Source organism: Pleurodeles waltl, chromosome 8, assembly GCF_031143425.1.
Source record: "Pleurodeles waltl isolate 20211129_DDA chromosome 8, aPleWal1.hap1.20221129, whole genome shotgun sequence".
Lineage (NCBI taxonomy): Eukaryota > Metazoa > Chordata > Amphibia > Caudata > Salamandridae > Pleurodeles > Pleurodeles waltl.
The window spans coordinates 1,339,026,749-1,339,049,336 of NC_090447.1; the positions used below are offsets into that span (position 1 = coordinate 1,339,026,749).

At 45.9% G+C, this 22,588-nt stretch overlaps 1 protein-coding gene across 1 annotated transcript in view; it reads right to left on the reverse strand.

Moving 5' to 3' along the window:
• Positions 1-22,588, reverse strand: part of AASDHPPT (aminoadipate-semialdehyde dehydrogenase-phosphopantetheinyl transferase) — a 195,300-nt gene that overhangs the window by 59,025 nt on the left and 113,687 nt on the right. Inside the window, exon 4 of the mRNA XM_069202342.1 lies at positions 11,896-12,057. Within this exon, the coding sequence (XP_069058443.1) occupies positions 11,896-12,057 (162 nt within the window). The remainder of the gene's footprint in view (positions 1-11,895; positions 12,058-22,588) is intronic.

Below are 22,588 nucleotides of genomic sequence, written 5' to 3' on the forward strand. Positions count from 1 at the left end.
CCATTTTTCAACAGTTTAAGATGCCCATAAACAATTTGCATATAAGTCTACCTGTAATCAGCTATGTTTATTTTTTTATGGAGAAGAACATCACTTTATTGTCCCTCGCATTGAGGCAATCCTGCCGTACCAGACACCCATACCGCATGCTTTTCCCTACAGAAAAGACCCTCGCTCCCCTTCTTTCCTCCTGTTTTAATTTTGTCTTACCAGACAGCGAGATGCTGCGCTAACCGTGTGCTATGCTGCGGCTGGCAGCGATCGGGGGAAGACGAGGCTCCTCTGATTGCCAGCTGTGACACTTACAGCAGGGGCCTTGCATGAGGTTGTTTTTACATTTTTAGGTCGAGCCTAGGCAGCAAGCATGCACTTTCTGGAAGGCCTGTTGGATGGAGTATAAGCATTTGCTCCTGCCTGCTGCTGCCTGTAACTTACAATAGGTTAAAGGCAGTGTCGCTCTTGTTGTGCCTCCTCCTAACTGGTTTGGCAGCCGATACTTGACTTCCTACACTTGGCTGAGGAGCACCGGCCAAGTACAGTTTACTTACGCCTGGAATGTTTTTCTGTTGTTTGGACGGACTACTTTTCTTTGTTTCCTGTCTCTCTGTGTTTGTCAGAAAACACTCATGTTCACGCGCGTGGTTCGTTTTCCATGCTTGCCCATCACTTGGTCCTTACTTTACATAATCAGTAATTAGAAGTAGTCGTATCATGCGTGTGTTTTGTACTTTTTTTGTTGCTTTATATAGCATGAAATCGACACAGAAATTAATCCTCAACAGCAGCTCTCCTGTTCAGCGGGAGAGCTGATACTACCATATTCACTGCACTCCCATACTACAATATTCACTGCATTCGGGGAAACTCACCCCATAATGCTTTGCAGACATTCCTTTTACAACACATTTTTGCCCATAATTCAGCCTGTGGTGGTCCCAGGGCAATGGGACCACCATCAAAACATTCATAACAATGTACTCTTTCTGGTCAGGTCATATTGTGGGTCACACTAATTGAGAGGGGGCCCGAAAATCATAACCTCTTCTACAATTCAATGGATATTTAAATTCTCTTGTAGCGTAAACTTTTGTTTTTACAGCTGAGAGGCGTTTGCGTTATAAGGGCCTTGTTTGTAATATTATACTGACAGCTCTGCTCAGCCTGCAAATGTGTAATGCTCTATACTCTGGAAGGGCTGAAGGATGATAATTGCTTCAAGGCACTAATATTTCAGTTGGCTCCACAGGGACATCTAGGCTACCTCCAGTGTAATTGCACATTCTGCTAATGCACAACCACAGTTTATTTCTGATAAAGGTTTACTTTATGCATGGAAAATCACCCCATAATGCTTTGCAGGCATTCCTTTTACAACACACTTTTGCCCATAACTCAGCCTGTGGTGGCCCTAGGGCAATGGGACCACCCCCAAAACATTCAAAACAATGTGCTCTTTCTGTTTAGGCCATCTTGTGGGTCACACTAGGTGAGAGGGGGCCAAAGCACAATAACCTCTTCCACCATTCAATTTAAATTCCCTTAGAGCTAAAACTTTTGTTTTTACAGCTAAAAGAAGTTTGTGTTGTAAGGGCCTTGTTTGTAGTAGTATTCTGACAGCCCTGCTTGGCCTGCAAATGTGTAATGTCCTATGCTCTTGAAGGGCTGAATAATGATAATTGCTCCACGGCACTACTAACTCAGTTGGCTTGACAGGGACACCTAGCCACCACCAGTGGTATGCCATGTTTTGCTGTTGACTCTACAGGGACATCTAACCATAACTAGTGGTACTGCATCTTCTGCTGCTGACTCTACAGGGACATCTAGCCACGACCAGTGGCACTGCACCTTTTGCTGTTGACGCTACTGAGACATCTAGCCACCGCCAGTGGTACTGCACCTTTTGCTGTTGACCCTAAAGGGACATCTAGCCACTACTAGTGGTAATGCACTTTCTGCTGTTGACTCTACTGGGACATCTAGTAACAACCTGTGGCACTGCACCCTTCGGCCATGGACTCCACAGTTAAATGATATTTAAAAGGCCTGCTAGGCCTGAAAATGTGTAATACACTATGGCCCTCATTCTGACCCTGGCGGTCGGTGGAGAGACGGCGGTCGGACCGCGAACAGACCGGCGGTATTAAAAATGGCATTCTGACCGCGGCGGTCCCCGCCGCGACCGACCGCCACTTCTCCACTCCGACCGCCACGGCGGTCATGACCGCCGGGCTGGAGTTTGCGCACTCCGGCCCGGCGGTCGTCCCAAGACCGCCAACGGTATTATGACCCTGCCTACCGCCGCGGTTTCTTGCGGGCGGGAACCGCCGTGCGAACCATGGCGGTAAGCACTATCGGGGCCAGGGAATTCCTTCCCTGGCACTGATAGGGGTCTCCCCCACCCCCCACTACCCACCCGAGTCCTCCCCCCACACCCTCCACCCCCCTGCCACCCCCCAGAGGTGGTACGAACCCCCTCCCCACCCCCACCCCGACATGCACCCCGACATGCACACACCCCCAACATGCACATATACACACCCCCTACACACACATACACAACGGGGACACATACCCGCACACATACATGCAGACATGCGCACCTGCCGAACAGCACACATTACCCATAGACACAGCAGCACCCCCCGCCCGCATACACGCACTCACACACCCCCTCTACACACTCACACGCACACCCCCATGCACGCCCACATCACACAACACCCCCCCACCCCCTCCCCTCACGGACGATCAACTTACCTTGTGCGTTGGTCCTCCGGGAGGTGACAGGAGCCATGGGGAGGTGACCGCCAACAGAAGACCGCCAACAGAAGACCGCCACACAGAAATGTGGGTCGTAATTCTGTGGGCGGTGTTCTGCTGGCGTGGCGGTGGAGGTTGACCAGTCTCCACTTTCCCGCCGACCGCCAGTGTGGCTGCTGGCGGTTTTCCGGCGGAACGCTCCCAGCGGTCAGAATGCGCACAGCGGCATACCGCCGCGGTCGGCGGTCTTCACCGCGGCGGTAACTCGGCGGTCTTGCGAAAAGACCGCCAAGGTCAGAATGAGGGCCTATGTCCTCAAGGAGCTGATCATATGATTACACTGCAATATTCTTTATCATTCTTTTTTATGTGATTATGCCTTCTACGGGCTGAATATATGTTTACATGACCATGTTTCTTCCAAATGCTATTTTTACTGTGGTGCTCTGTAGGGGCTGTTCAGGCCACTACAGTCTAATGCCAATTGTATGAAGTAATACACAAACACAGTTTATTTCTGATAAAGGTTTAATGTGCTGCATGACTAAATATTTATAAGGTCCCAAATGCAAGGTTGTCATTATCATTTACAATGTCAACAGCTCTAACTTTTTCTAACGCGAGACCTGTTGCATTGCAAATGCTTGTAATTAATGTTACTCATGTCAGGCTTTCCAGCTCACATGGTGTCCCGTGTGACACACGGTATCTGCACCAATCACCCAGTGAGGAACAGATATCACACGGTGGCAGGGAAAATGAACTGAAAACAACTGTAAATAGTGGTTTTCAGCACGTTTTCAGAGGCTTTGAACCTTTGATGTTCATCAATTGGTGTGAAAACTCCCGAAGACATCGGCAAAAAGCTTCAGCAAGCATTTGTTTCTTTTTTTAGAGGAGGTGGCTTTGGGCTAGGTTGGGGGGAAAAAGTGCCTCTTAGGTGCTTCTCAGCACTAGACCCACCCCCTTCAGGGCCCTGCCCCCTCCTGACACAGTATGATTTTTGTCAAAGTTGGCAGGTCTGTCATGTGGTGTTCCTGAGTTCCTGAGACCCACCTTACAGTAAGTACCCCCCCCCCCCAAGCCCCTCACTCTGCCCCGCGCTACTCACCCTCTCTCCTGCTTCTTTTCTTCTTTTCTTCTTCTCTGTTCTTCTGTTCTTCCTCCTCGCCTGTAATCTTCTTCTGTACTCTTCTTTCCCCCGTCTTCACTCTTCTTCTCTTCTTCCTCATCTTCTTCTGTGGTCTTCTGCCCTCTGTTCTTCGTTTTTCTGTATCTTCTTCTGTGTTCTTCTGTGTTCTTCCAGTCTTCCTTTCTTCTCTCCTTCCGGTCTTCTGATCTTCCTTTCTTCTCTCCTTCCGGTCTTCTGTTCTTCTGTTCTTCTTGTCTTCGGCTCTTCTGCCTCCTCCGTCCTCTTCTCCCCGTGCCTGCCCTCCTGCTCCTGCCTCATCCCCCTCCCCCACTCGCATCCCCCTCTCTATCTCTCCTATCTAACCCGTTCACTATCTACCTCCCTCACTCCTCCTATCTACCTATCTCTCTATCTCTCTATCCCACTATCTAACTCCCTCACTCTCCACCTCCTCCTATCTTCCTATCTCTCTATCTATTTCCCTATCTATCGATTTCCCTATCTATTTTCTCTATCTATTTCTCTATCTCTCCCCCCTCCCTCACCCCCTCTATTACCTATCTTCCTATCCTCTCACTCTACCTCTCACCCTCACCCACCTCTACAACCCCCCCTCCCCTATCTTCTCAACCCTACTCCTATCTTTCTCCCTTATCTCCTAAACCTCCTAACACTCACCCCCCTCCACCCTTAAATCCCCCTCCCCCAGCTCTTCTCACTCTACCTGTCCCCCCCTCCCTCGCGCTTTCCCGCCGCGACCTCCTGCACGCCCCCGCCCCCCAGCTCCCATTCGCCCCCACCTGACCCCTCCCCCCCTCCTACCTCATATGGCGGCCGCTGCGCGACCGCGCAGCAGGCGCGCCACTGGCGCGCCGGAGGCAAGCCCGTCTGCGCCCGTCTGCGCCTGGCCCGCGCCCAGCGCCACGACCCCTGGTCCCCAGCTTTCCCAAGCCCCGCTGACCCGCTACGACCCCACCACCCTCCACGCCCTCAACCCAGGACGCTCCAACACCTGCTTCCAAGCTCACCCCAAACGCACCCATGGACCCTTCGCCTGCAACTCCTGCAAACGCACCTTCCACCACGCAACAACCACGACCACAAGCCCACGCGCCATCAACCACCTCAAGTGCATCCAAGTCAACGCTCGCTCCGTCCACAAACACGCCATTGAACTCTGGGACCTCCTGGACTCCATAGCACCGGACGTCGCCTTCATCACGGAGACCTGGATGAACGCCTCCTCGGCCCCTGACATCGCCACTGCCATCCCCGAAGGCTACAAGATCTCCAGAAAAGACCGCACCAACCAGGTAGGGGGAGGTATCGCCATCGTCTTCAAAGACTCCATCAGCGTCACCACCTCCACCGAAGACACCCCTCTCGCCGCTGAACACCTGCATTTTCAGATTCGCACCGATCCGAGGACCACCCTCAGAGGATCCCTCGTCTACCGTCCTCCCGGGCCACGCGCCCCTTTCAGCGATGCCATCGCCGACTTCATCTCCCCGCACGCCCTCGCCTCGCCGGACTACATCCTCCTAGGTGACCTCAACTTCCATCTGGAACAAAACAACGACCCCAACACCACCACCCTGCTCGACAACCTCGCCAACCTCGGCCTCAAACAACTGGTGAACACCGCCACCCACATCGCCGGACACACGCTTGACCCCATCTTCTCCGCCAGCAAACACGTCTTCTTCAGCCACGCCTCCGCCCTACACTGGACCGACCACAGCTGCGTCCACTTCACATTCCGACGCGAGACCCGTCACCTGCGCACCCAACCCATCCCTCGTCGACAGTGGAACAAGATCCCCGAAGAGCAACTCTTCTCCGCACTCGCCGCCAACCAACCCACCCTCACCACCGACCCCAACAACGAAGCCCTCAACCTCACAAACTGGATCTCCAACTGCACAGACATCCTTGCTCCCTTCAAACGCACACATCGACAGACCAACACCAAAAAACCTCTCTGGTTCTCTGACAGCCTCAAAGAATCAAAGAAAACTTGTCGCGCCCTTGAGAAAGCCTGGCGCAAGGACCGCACCGCTGACAACATGACTGCCCTCAAGAACGCTACCCGCGAACACCACCACCTGATCCGCGCTGCCAAAAGGAACTTTTTCACCGACAGACTGGACAAAAACAGACACAACAGCAGAGAACTCTTCAGCATCGTCAAGGAGTTCTCCAACCCCAGCGCCAACGCCAACGCCGTCACGCCCTCACAGGATCTGTGCGAATCCCTCGCCACTTTCTTCCATCGCAAGATTAGCGACCTCCACGACAGCTTCGGACACCAGACCCAACCATACACCACCGAACCGGCATCCACGGCCATCACCCTCAACAACTGGTCCCACATCAACACGGAAGAAACCAAATCCATCATGAACTCTATCCACTCCGGCGCCCCTTTGGACCCCTGCCCGCACTTCATCTTTAACAAAGCCGACGACATCATCGCCCCGCACCTCCAGACCGTCATCAACTCTTCTTTTTCTTCTGCTACCTTCCCCGAATGCTGGAAACACGCCGAAGTCAACGCCCTACTAAAGAAACCTACGGCTGACCCGAGAGACCTAAAAAACTTCCGCCCCATCTCTCTTCTGCCTTTCCCAGCCAAAGTAATAGAGAAGACCGTCAACAAACAGCTGACCACCTTCCTGGAAGACAACAACCTGCTCGACCCCTCATAAACCGGATTCCGAACCAACCACAGCACTGAAACCGCCCTCATCTCAGTCACTGACGACATCAGAACCCTGATGGACAACGGTGAAACAGTCGCCCTCATTCTGCTCGACCTCTAGGCTGCCTTTGACACCGTCTGTCACCGCACCCTAATCACCCGCCTCCGCTCCACCGGGATCCAAGGCCAGGCCCTGAACTGGATCGCCTCCTTCCTCTCAAACCGTTCCCAAAGAGTTTACCTCCCTCCGTTTCGCTCAGAACCCACCGAGATCATCTGCGGCGTACCCCAAGGCTCATCACTCAGCCCGACACTCTTCAATGTCTACATGAGCCCCCTCGCCAACATCGTACGCAAGCACGACATCATCATCACCTCCTACGCCGACGACACCCAACTTATACTCTCCCTCACCAAGGACCCCGCCAGCGCCAAGACCAACCTACAAGAGGGTATGAAGGACGTCGCAGATTGGATGAGGCTCAGCCGCCTAAAGCTGAACTCTGAAAAAACGGAAGTCCTCATCCTCTGCAACACCCCGTCCGCCTGGGACGACTCCTGATGGCCCACGGCCCTCGGCACCGCACCGACCCCCACAGACCACGCCCGCAACCTCGGCTTCATCTTGGACCCTCTTCTCACCATGACCAAGCAAGTCAACGCCGTGTCCTCCGCCTGCTTCCTCACCCTCCGCATGCTCCGCAAGATCTTCCGCTGGATCCCCGCCGACACCAGAAAAACCGTGACCCACGCCCTCGTCACGAGCCGCCTGGACTACGGCAACACCCTCTACGCCGGGACCACAGCCAAACTCCAAAATCGCCTGCAACGCATTCAAACCGCCTCGGCCCGCCTCATCCTCGACATACCCCGCAGCAGCCACATCTCCGCACACCTGAGACACCTGCATTGGCTCCCTGTCAGCAAAAGGATCACCTTCCGACTTCTCACCCACGCACACAAAGCCCTCTACGACAAGGGACCGGAATACCTCAACAGACGCCTCAGCTTCTACGTCCCCACCCGCCTCCTCCGCTCCTCTGGCCTCGCACTCGCTGCTGTCCCTCGCATCTGCCGCTCCACGGCGGGTGGGAGATCTTTCTCCTTCCTGGCGGCCAAGACCTGGAACTCCCTCCCCACCAGCCTCAGGACCACCCAGGACCACTCCGCTTTCCGGAGACTCCTAAAGACCTGGCTGTTCGAACAGCGATAACCCCCCCCTTTTTCCCCTAGCGCCTTGAGACCCGCACGGGTGAGTAGCGCGCTTTATAAATGTTAATGATTTGATTTGTGTAATGTTGTTATTAGTGGAGTTGTGTATAGCCCGTTTATTGGTCTTCTGGACAATGATGTATTTTATAGTCTTTTGGGATTGGTTCTTGGTGGATTTTTTGCACTATATTGAGGGGCAGTTTGTTCCTGGCCAGTCTATGCGATAATGATGGGCAAGAGAGCATCGAAGAGGAGGCATTGTTTGTCTTCTTGAGATAAGTATGAGCCAATTCATGCTCGGAGAAGCAGGTCTGGGGATTCTGCTGACCCTATGGCCTTGATCTCAGTGGCAGAAGTCCACACGATGATTGAGGCAGCAGTGACCAGGGCTTTGGATGAAAGAACTAAACCCAAGGCCAAAGGCAGACATCATGCTGGGGGATTCACAGTTTCTCCCTCTGGGGATTCTTCGGTGTCAGAGACTGACGTTCCATCCGCCTCTATGTGGGGAAATATGAGCGTAGAGAGGAGGTTCCGGATCTTCTTCAGCACATTCAGGAGAATTTGGGTTTTCCCCCTTTTCCAACTCTGGAATATTCCTAGGGCCTTTTCCCCAATATATCAAGCCTCCTGTTTTTGCAATGCCTTTTCATGGCAGAATTAAAGACTTGATTGTTGGAGAATGGCGTGATCTGGACTTATACTCAGTTCACAGATTTTTGCAGAAGCTTTATTCACAAGAGGAAGGCAAGTACATCTAGGAAAACCTGTAGAGAGTTGAAACTGAAACATCCCACACACAAACTTCCCTTTTTAGAGGTGGGTGTTCTCATTTCCCGAATTCATCCTTGGACATAGGAGACAGGTGTCAATCATGTGGCCTTTTTTTACCACAAAAGAGAGAGACATAATCATAAGTGTAGGTGCCTACCGAATTCTTCAGTAGATAAAAGGGAAAACAAACAGTACCCAACTGTATGGGATGTTGCATATCCTCAGCTGAGTAAGACATTGGTTTTGAGTAGGTAGCTTGGTGAGATAGATGGCAATTGGAAATGTTCTTTATATGCTTGGCCTTTCTTTCCTGAAGCCAATACGGAATCTGTAATGCAACAGTATCCTAACAGTTTAAGGAGTAAGGTGTGGTTCGTTCATCCATAATTTCGTCATGCAAACATCTTTAAAAAAAAATGAACTGAACTTGTTCTGGCCACTCCCTGTAGCCTGCTGAAGAAATGTCATAATATAAGAGATGTCCATGGATCCTTGATTGGGATATAATACGGCTTCTTCAGTAGTGCAAACTTGACCTGGGTGATCGAACATCTCTTGAAGGCAGACAAAAATCCCAGGTAATTATTCAATGAGGTATCATTCCTAGTTACAAGAGGGGTAGCTGCTGATAGGTTGCTCCCACTCTGATTACTGATAATACATCCAACCTTAACATTGTTTTTACTAAATGAATGAGATCAGAATGTGGGCTGTACAACATTAGCATTAAGAAATGATTTCACCTTAGGTGAATTACCATCAAAATTGTTGCCTCCAAATTTAGTTGAAGGTCCAAGTAGTTGTCTCACAACAGTACCTGCTTGACGTTCTCATCTATAAGGGTTATGTCCTAAACTGCACGAAACTAATCCTGCATCTGAACAATCTTCAAATGGCTTTCCGTTAATCTATGGTGTCTCTGCCTCCACAGTTCAGCCCTTACCTTACATATACTCGAGAAATGATGAGGGCGATCTTCAAATGTCGCCCTACCTCCTTACAACAGGAGCTTGTAAAAAGAGGCCAAAAATAAAGTGTCAAGAAGAAGAGTCTTTTCAAAGGACCGGACATCTAAAAATGAAAGGATGGTTGCAAAAGTCAGTGCGCAATGTGAGACCTGACATTTAGTACACCTTGCCTCTAAATTCCTTTATTTTGCGGTTAGAAAACATAGTGCATGCCATTCAAAAGGAGGGGAATTTTACATTCAACCCATGCTCCAAAACGTAACTGGAGCAATCCAATAAAGCAAACTGCATAACACATGCTTTCAGTGATTTCTTTCATAAAAAATGCAAATGGAATTATCTCTTAGACTTTTGTTACTTCGCTTCTTACTAATTTCTCAAACCTAATACTTTTAGCTTCCAAGATTTTCTAAAACATGCGCTTTATAATTAGGGTAAATAAAGTTAAATGCTTTATTCATTCCACAGAGCCTCAAACAATAAGACCTGACAAAAGAAAGGTAGCTCATGGTAGTAGGTTGAACAACAATTAAAATTGTGAAGTCCTTGGCTACAGAAATGAACAGCAGAGGTCAACGAGACAAGTTTGAACAGACGGCAGCCACTAACATAAGAATCCAGAAGCCCTTATGTGTGCCCTACAAAGATCTGACTAGTGTTGACAGCTGTGTAGGCATGAGAGCTAAATGAACAAAAAGGAAGGTCTTTAAGGGGTTCACAGTCGGTGTAAAGGATGCTTAAATGAGGTGGGCCCTGCCCGCTCACTGGTAGCCATTGCCAGATGTGATCCGGTGCCATCACTTGCGTGGCATGACAGTAAGAAGAGGCATGTGAAGTACATGGTTCTCTTACTTTAGATGCCCACCACATGACCACATCAGTTGCACAAGGTAAAATCAGTGCCGCAGCAGAGGCCTTTGCAGCACCCTATGCAGCTGGAAAAATTGCTCAAGTGAGTTAAACGTTCACCACTGACGTCTGTTGTGGAATGCAGATAAGAGTTCAAATTCCAAAGCATCTTTCCGAGGTCTGTGACGGAATACCCTTATGTGGTGTAAGAGCAGTACATCGAGGTGGCCACAAACTGCTGCATGAAACAGTATAAAATCAAACAATCATTGTTATTATTACTCTGTCACAAACTGTTCATCGACCTGCACCCTTCCCTACTTTGCGTGTGGCATGATGCATTGTATCATTATGATTTTCATTACGTAATTATGAGTTTGGCGTATGGAAAAGGCTGTCCACCAAACTCCTGCGGTCAGGTTGCCGCCAGCGTGGCCGCCTTTCCGCAGGCCCAATTAAGAGTCCGCTGGGTCAGCGGGCAAAAACAGAGTTTCCACCCGTTGGCCCAGCGGGAAACAGCCCACAACATTGACTCATAATTGAGCCAGTGGAAATGCTGCAGTGTGTAGGGTGCACCAGCACCCGTGCAGACAGTGAACAGCGCGACGGGGCTGGCCATGGGGGCCCCTGCACGCCGTCTCCGCCAGCCTTTACATGGTGGTGCTACCGCCATTTAAAAGCTTGCGGAGAGTGCCGCCCTGGAGGATTAGGACTGCCAGCACCACCTGTCCTGCCTGTGGAGGTAAACTGGCAGTCCGACCGTGGCGCAACTGCCACAATCATAATGTGGAGGTCAGAAAACCTCCAAAGTGGTCGGACCACCGCTCTGGCGGCGGTCAGACTGCCACCGTGACCCATAATGAGGCCCATAATGTGTATAATTCATTTTCTCAATCAAAAACAACGTAATGCCTTTTGTTTTACATTGACTTCAAAGGAAGAAGGATTATTTAATTCTACCATCATACGTTATGTAGATTTCCTACAAGGAATACTAATTAAATTTACTGGGTGATGATGATAATAGGTACATACAGCATAATATTCATACCTTTTGGTCTACAGCACAGGTTGGGAACATTACAAAAAAATAACACTGGAAGGGTAGGAGTAAGGTTGTAACAGAGAGCATGCCAAAATCTACATGTTCACCTTTGTACTTCTAGTTTAATTAAAATTTAAAAGAGTTTATTAAAAACACATTGATTTAAATAACCATCTTCAGAAGCACTTATTATGTATGTGTGGGTAGATGTTGAGACTTACAACTTCAACCCATTAGCCACAAATCATGCAGATTTTGCAGGTGTTGACATATTTGCTTGTGCTGAATATATTCACTTGAAGCACTGGAATGCCTTACAAGCGTGCAGCTGAAACAGATGCTTGTGGGGTGGCTGGAATGATGATCTGCAAACCATTATTTAAATGATTCAGAGAATCAAAGATACATACTATGTAATCAAGTAAGACACTACCTCATAAACCAATCATACCTCAAAGAGCCAGCCCTCTTCTTCCTCTCCATCCAGTAACATCTTAGTCTCCTTGTACACTTTTCCTACTTCCATCTGCCGCGGTGAAGGCTGAAACTCAATCCTCTGTAGATTAAAACCTACTCCGATCCCAAGGGCTTTAATAAAGCTTTCCTTCAAGGCCTAAAACATATGAAATGCACTTTTAAATCTTGCTCGCTTTATTTAGAGATAGATGTTACTTTTATTATATCGTGCAGAGTGCATGCATTATTAGTAACATCACATTATGAAGAAAAATGTTCAATGCATACATATGTGTGCATGCAGATTCATTAAAGTTTCACATTCCAGATGAATAATGCAAGCACATCGAATGAAAAAAATGGAGTTTCACACTTTTTATTCTTTAAAGACTCAGTTTCCCTCCTTGCAAAATGTGTTTCAGCCAATGTAAAGATATTAGTTTGAGGGATTATCTGGCGCCTGCAGGAACAAATCAATTAGCATAGAGAATGCGATCCAAGCAACAGCTCCACTTTAAAAGTACCCCGAGCATGAGGCTAAAACATTTCAAGAAAACGTACCAATGTCCAACAAATACAGTTTTTAAAAGTATTACCTCTGGCGGAAGCCAAGACGTTTGATTAATGTGTATATGTCTGTGAATATATATATATATATGTGTGTTTTGTTCAGGATGTAATGGGGGAGCAATTAAAATAGGTGTTATGCACTTTATTCAGCCTCCTACAGCACAGCAATCAGAAATATGCAACTGAAGGCCGGAAAGATGTTGAAAAAACAGGAGGGATAGAAGGAACACCCCCAGACGAAATTTATTGAGTCCATTAGCCATTTGTATTTGATGCATTTGCACTGTTACTTAGAATATCGAATACTGTTTTTGCATGTGAAATTGGAAATAGCATGAATGAGGGCCGGTATTAGCACTCTAGAGAATGCATAAGATGCATTTAGAACTTAATTTGCACATCAGATCCAATGCATGTGCACTTTATTTGTAAAAGATACAATATTCCACCTGTTATTTGAATTCAGAATTAATTTACAGGAAGTGGGAAGGTCTATTCTTAGTCATCTATGATGCAATTTAATAGAGAATATGAAAAAAGACAACTGCATCTGAACTCTGAAGCAAACGAGAGAAGGTCCGGTACCAGCATCCAAAAGTATAGAAATATATTTGCACTATGATACACATGCATTGGCGTATATGATTCTGAGTCTGCATCTGAGTTTATAAATGAGCTAAAGGACGGCCCTGTATTAGCATTTCAAAGATTGGAGATTCCCTTATGCACTTAAAATACATTTTGCATATAAGAACTTTATTTGGGCAGATAAAGTACACACTAAGATATTATGCATTTGCACTTTAATAGATCTAGAGCATCTGAACTATACTTGGATTAGGTAAAGTACAGTTCAAAATCCAATGTACTCACACTTTGCTGCAACACAGGTATAGTTAAAGAGCCCCTGCATTTGATCAATGCATCTGCACTTTACGTAGGTAACTAAAGTGCAGTCTGAGATCACATACATTTGCACTTTAATATGGCAGATGTAATGTCGCTCTGAAATTGGAACCATGAAGCAATACGAGGAAAGATACAATATTAGCATTTATTTGCAGTTTGCCTTTTGCTCTAGGTAGTCTTTACAATCTTCTAGTATACTGCTGGAAAACTCTTCTATTTAAAAACCTGTGCAACATCGTGCAAATAATGGAATCTGGTAAATGGTATAATGAAGACCGCAAGGGAGATCCGCAAGATGATTTAGGTACTTTACCAGTGACTACATATTGGTGGAGTGGGTATTGTAATACAATTCAAGGGAAAGCTGATAGGTGTGAACAACGTAATGGAGGACAATATGAGATGCTTACAAGAAAAGAGCTAAGCAGTCTAGTTGTTTTTAGACGTTGGTATCAGGGCAGGGCTTATCCCTTTAAAATGGACACTATACACTATGTTCTATGACCCTTTTGAAGGCTGTGGCCGAATTGCGTTGGTCTTGTTTTGCACGCTTGCACGACGGAGTATGAAATAAAATAAAGGATTTGTTTGAGGACTTGAAGCTGTGCGACTTGCTTCCTTCCTGCGTGTACTCTTCAATCTGAAGAAATGTGAAGCGCAAGGGTACTGTGAAGCCTCTACGAGGATTTATATATACATATATATATATATATATATATATACATATATATATAATAATGACTGAAAAAAAGCAAAGTGACAACATAACTGTTTAAACTCAAAAAAGTTGAAATTCAACAGATATAGTTATCACAAGTAACTTATAACTCATGCCCGTGCTAGCACGCCCAGTCCTTAATAAGTAAACTTATAAGGGACGTGTGTAGGTCGATGAACATTTTGATTTGCATGGAGTATGTTAACTATGGTGTAACCAATGTTCATCAATAATCAATACACAAACCAATAACCATTAAGCAAAACATTAATCAGTAGTTAATAACGTCAACATTAATGAATAACCACAACTCAATACACGTCTTAACAATTTAATTTTCCTATTAGTTACAATACTAAGTCATGAGGTTAATTCAACTTTATTCAAATTAACTCAAGATTAATTCATTAGTGACCACCAATAACAATCTAATCAGAATTTGAGAAAACATGAATTCTAATTCTTCGACGTAAGCCAATAATGATGAATATGTTAACATGAGTAGAAGAGTTCAACAAATAAGTCCGTCAATCATTTGCCACCGTATATGTCAACATCTTAGAATAGGAACCTAGGTAACCCAGATTAGCATTAGCATGTGGGACTTTGGAATTTGGAAAAACATCTATTTTAAGAAAAAAAACAATTTAGACAGCGCAGTTGGTACCTAGAAAGAAAAGGCACAAGGTAATTCAGTCAAATTGTCATAGCTACCTATCCACGGTAAGGATCAGCAACAAAGTCAGTCTTCGTCTTCAGGTCATCAATCGATCAGCATCTCATAAGGCTCTCAAGAGCGTGAGCCCAATGACAGAATCTCAAATCTCTTCTCCCTCAATATCGCATCAATTTCGGAATAAGGTCTCTCTCTTGACATCTGCTCCTAACATCTCCTCTGTTCTGAAGTTTTCCCCTTTTGTCACGGCATTATATCAAAGTCGCCCAGACTAACCCCAATACCTAATTGGTCAATTAATCACCAGTTATGACTCTGTCCAATTGTATAATTACTCCAAATCTATGAATTTCAACACTGTACAGTCCTCAGATGGCTCGTCAGGTATAAAAAATGTTGCATCTTCTTCACCAGTCAGTGCCATTGTTTAGAGTCCTGGGAAAGTACATCCCGTCTGCTTTAGTCCAATTTGTTTGCAAACCTTTATTCTGTCATCTCCTCTTCATCGGTTCACGCATAGGATTTTTGCTGAGCAGATTTTATTAAACAATAAGCGGTTCATGGTCAGTCCAGCACATTAGATTCTCTACATTGCGTTAATAATTCAGCTTCTGCATGAGGCCTGGCAATACTAGGCCACAACTTCGGCTAAGTTAACTCTACAATATAATGCAAAACATAAGTTATATATCTCAATATGACATACTACTACATTATTCAAAACGTTTTTCTATATTTCATACATGTTATTCATTTTATTAGTACATTTGTAAATCTTAGTAATCGCTCTCCGAGAGCACATTTTCAAACGTGTACATTATTTGTATTTATTTCTCTATATTGTTTTTATTATTCAACATACATAAACATTCATTAATAATTTAAATTATCATATCTGCTTTAGCACCCTAAAGTAACAATAACTTGAATCCCGTCATGCACAGTGTTGTCATCAACAATGGCAATTCAGTTGTCATCAGTAATGCTATCAACAATGTCACTGAAAACATCCTGTATGTTGTAATATGTCATAAGCAGTGCACGGCAAGGGCACAAATCCAATCCCCACAGGCAGGCAAACCCCCACTGCACGGTCTTTGGATGTGGGCGGCATAGAGTTGGCTGCAGGACCTGGCTGAAGACAGTCAACTACTGGACTACCCTCCATCATGCACATTCTTCAGCGTTCTTTTTTGGGGGCCTAGAGGGTGACCTTCTGAGACCCGACCACCACATGGATTGGGGTTCAAGCTACCCCTCCCATGCCCTCTTATGCTGCATTTATTTGTAATTTTCAGGACACATAGACCGATTTTCTATGCCCTGAAATGGCGGTATCAGAAATGGCGTCTCTAGCTGGCAGTCAGTTTACACCCTGGTCAAGTAGGGCCGTTCACTCTAGTCAGGGTAAGGGAGTCACACATTTAAGATAACGCCAGTTCACCCCCTTGGTAGCTTGGCACAAGCAGACAGGCTTATCTCAGAGGCAATGTGTAAAGTATTTGCACACACACACACACACACAGTAACACAGTGAAAACACCACAAAAGTACTCAAAACCAGTTTAGAAAAAAGCAAAGATGCATTGGAAAAGCAAGCAATGCGTGGATTTTTCTCCCGCCCGGCTGGCGATGCATGGATTCTTTTCCCAACGGACTAGCGATGTGTTGATTCCTGGTTGCGGAGGATGATGCGTGGAAAATCCAGATGCACGGCAACGATGAATCCGTGCTGAGCTAGTGATGCCTCGATTGCACCGGCGCTGTGTCACTTTTTCAACCGTAGTGCAGGTGCTGTGTTAAGTTTTCTGCTGCAACGGCCTCATCGGTGCATGGATTTTCACTCAGGTTACCAGCTTCCAATTCTAAGGGCCCAGGGACTAGAATTGGCACCACTTAGCAGGTCAGGACTCTCGGCAGAAGAGTCAAGGCACTGGCAGATGAAATCTTTGATGTCCCTGAGACTCCATAACAGGAGGCAGGCTCAGTTCAAACCCTGGGAGAACCTTGGAAAGCAGGATGTAGAAAGCAAAGTCCAATCCTTTCACTCCCAGGATAGAAGCAGCAAGCAGCAGTCCAGCACAGCAAAGCACCAGGCATTGTGGAAGTTCCTCCTACTTCTTCCTTGCAGAATTTCCTCAGTCCAGAAGTGTTCTAAAGTTGTGGGTCAGCAGTCCAATACTCATACTCATTGTTGCTTTTGAAGTAGGAAAACTTCAAAGAAAAATCTTTGTAGTGCACAAGAGCCTGCCTCTTCCTTGCCCTGCCACATACACACTCTAAAGGGTTGGAGACTGTATTGTGTGAGGGCAAGCACAGCCCTTTGAAGTGCAGGTGTCAGCTCCTCCCTCCCACTCTAGCCCAGGAAGACTCGTCAGGATATGCAGGACACACCTTAGCTCCCTATCTGTCACTGTCTAGAGGGAATTCACAAACAGCCCAACTGTCAGTCGGACCCAGACATGGATTCAGCAGCCAAGCAGAGGCACAGAATGGTTAAGCAAGAAAATGCCCACTTTCTAAAAGTGGCATTTTCAAACTTACAATCTAAAAACCAACCTCAACAAAAGATACATTTTTAAATTGTGAGTTCAGAGACCCCATACTCCATATCGCTATCTATGCCCAATGGGAAACTCCACTTAAAAGATATTTCAAGGCAATCCCCATGTTACCTTATGGGGGAGATAAGCCTTACAATAGTGAAAAACAAATTTAGCAGTAGTTCACTATCAGGGCATGTAAAACACATCAGTTCAGGTCCTATCTTTTACATACACTGCACCATGCCCATGTGGCTGCCTTGGGCCTATCTTAGGGGTGCCTTACATATAGTAAAAGATAAGGTTTGGGGCTGGCAAGTGGGTACACTTGCCAGGTTGAACTGGCAGTACAAAACTGCACACACTCAGACATTGCAGTGGCAGGTCTGAGACAGGTTTACAGGGCTACTCATGTGAGTAGCACAATTAGTGCTGCATGCCCACTAGTAGCATTTGATTTACAGGCCCTGAGCACACAAAGTGCATTTACTAGGGACTTACGTGTAAATCAAATATGCCAATCATAGAGAAAACAATCACCAATCCAATTTAGGAAGAGTGCACTTTAGCACTGGTGAGCAGTGGTAAAGTGACTAGAGACCTAAAGCCAGCAAAAACGAAATTCAGCAAAGAATCAAAAACAGGATGTCAGAAGCAAAAAGTACAGGGGAAACCATGCCAAGAGCTGATCTAACAGACGGGCACAACAAGTCTCTACTTTTTAAGGCCTGACAATTACAGCGCAAGCTTCTATGTAACTAACTGAAAGCTCTCGCTCCCACAAGAGGGAGACACCCAAAGGGAAAAAAAAGACAGCAATACTTTTGCAAACCCAACTATACAGATATACAAATACTTAAAGAAGTTTGATTTCTCAAAAACTACTGAAAGGATTTACACTCCCTTTCTGGACTAAGATCTAGCTTCATGCCAAATTTGGTGCAATTCCCTTCAGTTATCTTATCTCTATCAAGTTCCAAAAAGTCTATGGTAAATGCATGGTTATTTTGCATTTCGGGACCCTCCCCTTTATCTCTGCCCACCCTTGACGGATCACTCTGAAACATCCACAAAGAAACTACTCAAAAAGGAGTTCTTTTTTGGAAAGTTTTGTGAAGATTTGTCAAATGGCACCAAAGTTATCAGCAAACCAAGAAAAGTAATCTTCTATGAACACACCATGCTACCTATAACTAACCAGTGCGACCGTGATATGAGAATGAAGACTGACATTCTCAGTAAAACATTTACTTCCAACAGGTTCCGCATGTCGTTGATTCCCCTGTGTTCTATTGCAGCCTCCCAGAGTGTTCTAAAGAACAAGTAGAGTACAGCCTTATTTACGACAAAATTGTGGGACACCTGAAGACATCTTGATTGACTCAAACTGGTAAAACATAAAACATTTAATTTAAAAAGGAACACAATGAGGGGGTTCATTTTGTCATATAAAGTATGGTTAGTGCTGTAGAAAGAAAAATTAGGACATGGTTTAGGTGAGTTCTGATACATCTTTCTCTTCTATTTCATTAAAACATTCTGACATGCGGACTGAAACATGCACTTTCAAAACCAGCAGCAGACTTCCAGTTAATTCCCTGGTGATCAGCAGCTTAGAGTGTTCTAATGAGAAACTAGAGTGTTAACATCCTAAATTTATGCCAAAAATGTGGCACATCTGAACGCCATCTCGATGGAATCAAAGTGAAAAACTGAAACCATTTTTACTAAGTATACTGCAGTAAATAAGGACATTAGTGAGCTTCATAACACATTTGTCTCCCAAGATGGTCACCAGAGAAAAGGGGGCCAAATTGAACACACATATCACCCACCTGTTGCCCAAGTATAGCCCAATGACAGAAGTGTGCAAAACACTTACTTTTTTTAGTTTTGTTTTACAGTTTTATATAGCACAGACTTGACCCAAAGGTATTGGAGAGTTTTACATGAGCATCAGTTATGTTACACCATTACACATTAATTTTGGTATATAACAGAAAATAAATTACAAATGTTTTGTCTGTATTTTAGAACTCAGAAAAAATGGCCTAATTTTAGTTTTTTTAGAGCACTAACCATAATTTCTATGGGAATAAGACCTTATCATTTATAATTTCTAAAGGAAATGCTTTAGGTATTGCAGTTTTGACTACATCAAGATGAAGTCAGGCGTGCCACACTTTTGTAATAAATATAAAATGTTAGCAATTTAGTTGTTCATTAGACTACTGTGGGGAGGCAGAGATCAGGGGCACGGACTCAGATAATGGAGGGCAGGAAAGAGGGTGCAGAGGCAACAAGACCACCATGCTGAGCTGGTGAAGGGGCAGTGGCAGTACAACGGACCATGAAGGGCAGACGAAAGGGGGGTGGGGGCAACAAACCAACCATGCTTCACAGGCAAGAGAGGCTGTGGCAATATAACAGACCACTGAGGGCAGAAGGAAGAGGCAGTGGCAGTACAACTATACATACTCTTCTTTTTGCTTTTGTCAACTATACATGCCAATAGACCTGATTCAGGCAGGAGACTCCCAATGTTTTTTAAGCGCAAAGGGCTTTATTTTATCTGCCTCCTAAATAAAATCTCCTCTTTTTCAATGTAAGTCAATGGGGAAAATCAAAATCTCCCTCTTACCAAGTTCAAAATGTTGGCAAGTATGGTACATTGGATCACTGAGGGCAGGATGAATGGGGTAGGAGCATAGACTCGGATAACAGAGGGCAGGAGGGGGTTTGGGCATGGGCATCAAACTTCCCTTACAGGGCAAGTGTCAGGGCAGCAACACAGTACGCCACACAGGGCAAGCGGAAGGGCAATGCAGCACAACCGACAATGCAAAGCAATAGGAAGGGGATGGGGCATGGACATCAGAGATCAGAGGGGAAAGAGGCAAGGGCAGCAAGGTGACTATTCCGGACGGATAGTTGCAGCCTAAAGGGCAGGAGAGAGAGGGCTAGTGCATGGACTCGGACAACAGGGGGTAGGGAGGAGGTGAATGGGGCAGCAAGTTAACTGTTCAGGGCAGACGGGAAGGACAGTGGCAGAACAACAGCCACAGAGGGCTGTAATGTGGGAGCAGGGGCATGGACTTCAAGAACGGATGGCAAGGAGGAGAAGTACAATGCAAGGCCAGGACCTGCGTGTTCGTGTTCTTTTTCTTTTCTTTTTTCTCTCTCTCTGCATTGCGATGGGCATCTTACTTAATGTTAAAAAAAATATCTTACAAATTCACAAAAAAAACAAAGGTTACAGGGACATTATAGTATAGAATTTAAAAAACCTTAGAAATTCACTAAGAAATCAAACGCTACAGGCACATTATTGTGAGGTTCACATTTCACACGCACATGACAATAGAAATTTTGCTGTTACAGTTAGAGGTATTTAAAGTAACTATAACTCATGCCCCAAGGTAACTACAACTCACGCCCTCGCCATGCATTGCTAATTACCCCAGTTATTACATCACTCATGACATCTTCTTTGACATCATTGATAATATCACTGTAACATTTGCAGTAAAATTACTGATGATAAAATTGCGCACGGTGGGGGCGCAAGTTATAGTTACCTTAGGGCATGAGTTATAGTTACATGTAATACCTATACCAGTTAAATTTCTAAGGTTTCCTAGCATGTAAAATCTGAACCTAACTATAACATCCCTGTAACCTTTGTTTTTTTAGGGAACATATATATATATATATATATATATATATATATATTTTAACTAGGGCGATCGCCGGAAGGTAGTTATAGTTGGGACCTAGTTTTTATAAAGAGAGCGATTTTTATTTTGCCTATAACTTTGGGGCCGCTTGACGAATCTTTACAAACTTTTTCAAACTCATACTTTGCTAAGTTCAGCTTTAGTTTTAAAAGTTTCGGGGTGATCTATCAAGTGGGGACCGAGAAAAAGGGGGGTCCCAAAACACGTTTTCCCTATTCATTTTTGCGTAGGATATTTAGACATGCCTACAGCCCGAACCACTGAACAGAATTACACCAAATTTGGTACAAATCTAGATTCCGTTAAGTAGATCATCTTTTCAGTAGTTTCAGAGAAATTTAAGGCCAAAAAATATAGATGTATAGGGATGCAGATCCTCTGCGGATCCACCTGTCCCCGTGCTGACATCTGATTGGCTGGCAACACTTCAGCAAGGAATCCCCGGGGCAAATCTGCGTTGCAAATGTGGAAATAAGAGGGGCAGGGCAGCTGCCCCCCTACACCCCAGGGGCCACCATTCCCCGGGGCAATTTTTTTAAAATTAAGTGGGGGAGGCCCAATGGCCAGCCCCACATCCCCAGGGACCACCACCTCCCCAGGTCTATCCATTTAATGCGGGGGTCCTGTGCCCCGGGGACCACCCCCCCGGGCTACACTTTATTTGGAGAGGGGCCACGTGGCCATCCCGCTGCCCTAGGGACCACCACCCCCAAGGACAAATCCTTCAAAAAAGAAAGAGGGTCCCTATGGGACGCTCAAGCCCTGGGGACCACCACCCCGGGGCTTTTCTCATTGCAGGGGGGGGTCCCGTGGCCCCCCTCACAGAGCCATTGATTGCTGTGGGGACCACCACTCCACAGGACCGGCTCCCGCTACTTCCCAGGAGTGCCAACCCCCGGGACATAGCTGTTTGTTATGGCTTAGCTGCAGCCAAGTCACAGAAAACGCTCTGCTGTTTGACAGCAGAACCTATAAAGCAGGTCCCGACGTCAAACAGCAGAGCTTTCATCTCTGTCCACTACACGCGTACAGGGGACAAAGATTAAATGCTTCAGCAAGCACAGAGTGCTGTCAAAGCAGCTCCGTGTTTGCTGAAGCAGTGGCACTGCAGAGGAAGCCTTAAGGGCTCCCCCCGCTGTCCCACATTGCCCAGAAAGGGCTTAAAAAAAAAAAATACCATAGCTCAGTGTGAAGGTCACAGACATTCACACTGAGCATTCGAGTCCAACTGGACTCTTTTTTTTCTTTTAATTTTTTTTTAAATAATAAATATATTTTTGAATTTAAATTCAAAACACAAATATGTCACTGTAAGTATATCAGACATCAAACCCTAAAAAAAAACTATCTCCTTCACTTTCTTCCTCTCTTTCTGTCTCTCTTTCAGTCAACTTCTCCTACTTACAGACCCACTCAGACCCTCATGCACTCACGCACAGCTGCAGTCAGACCCTCACGCACCCACTCACACACACTCAGATAGTTACGCACCCGCTCAGTGTGTCCCACACCCACTCACAATCCCACTGACACCC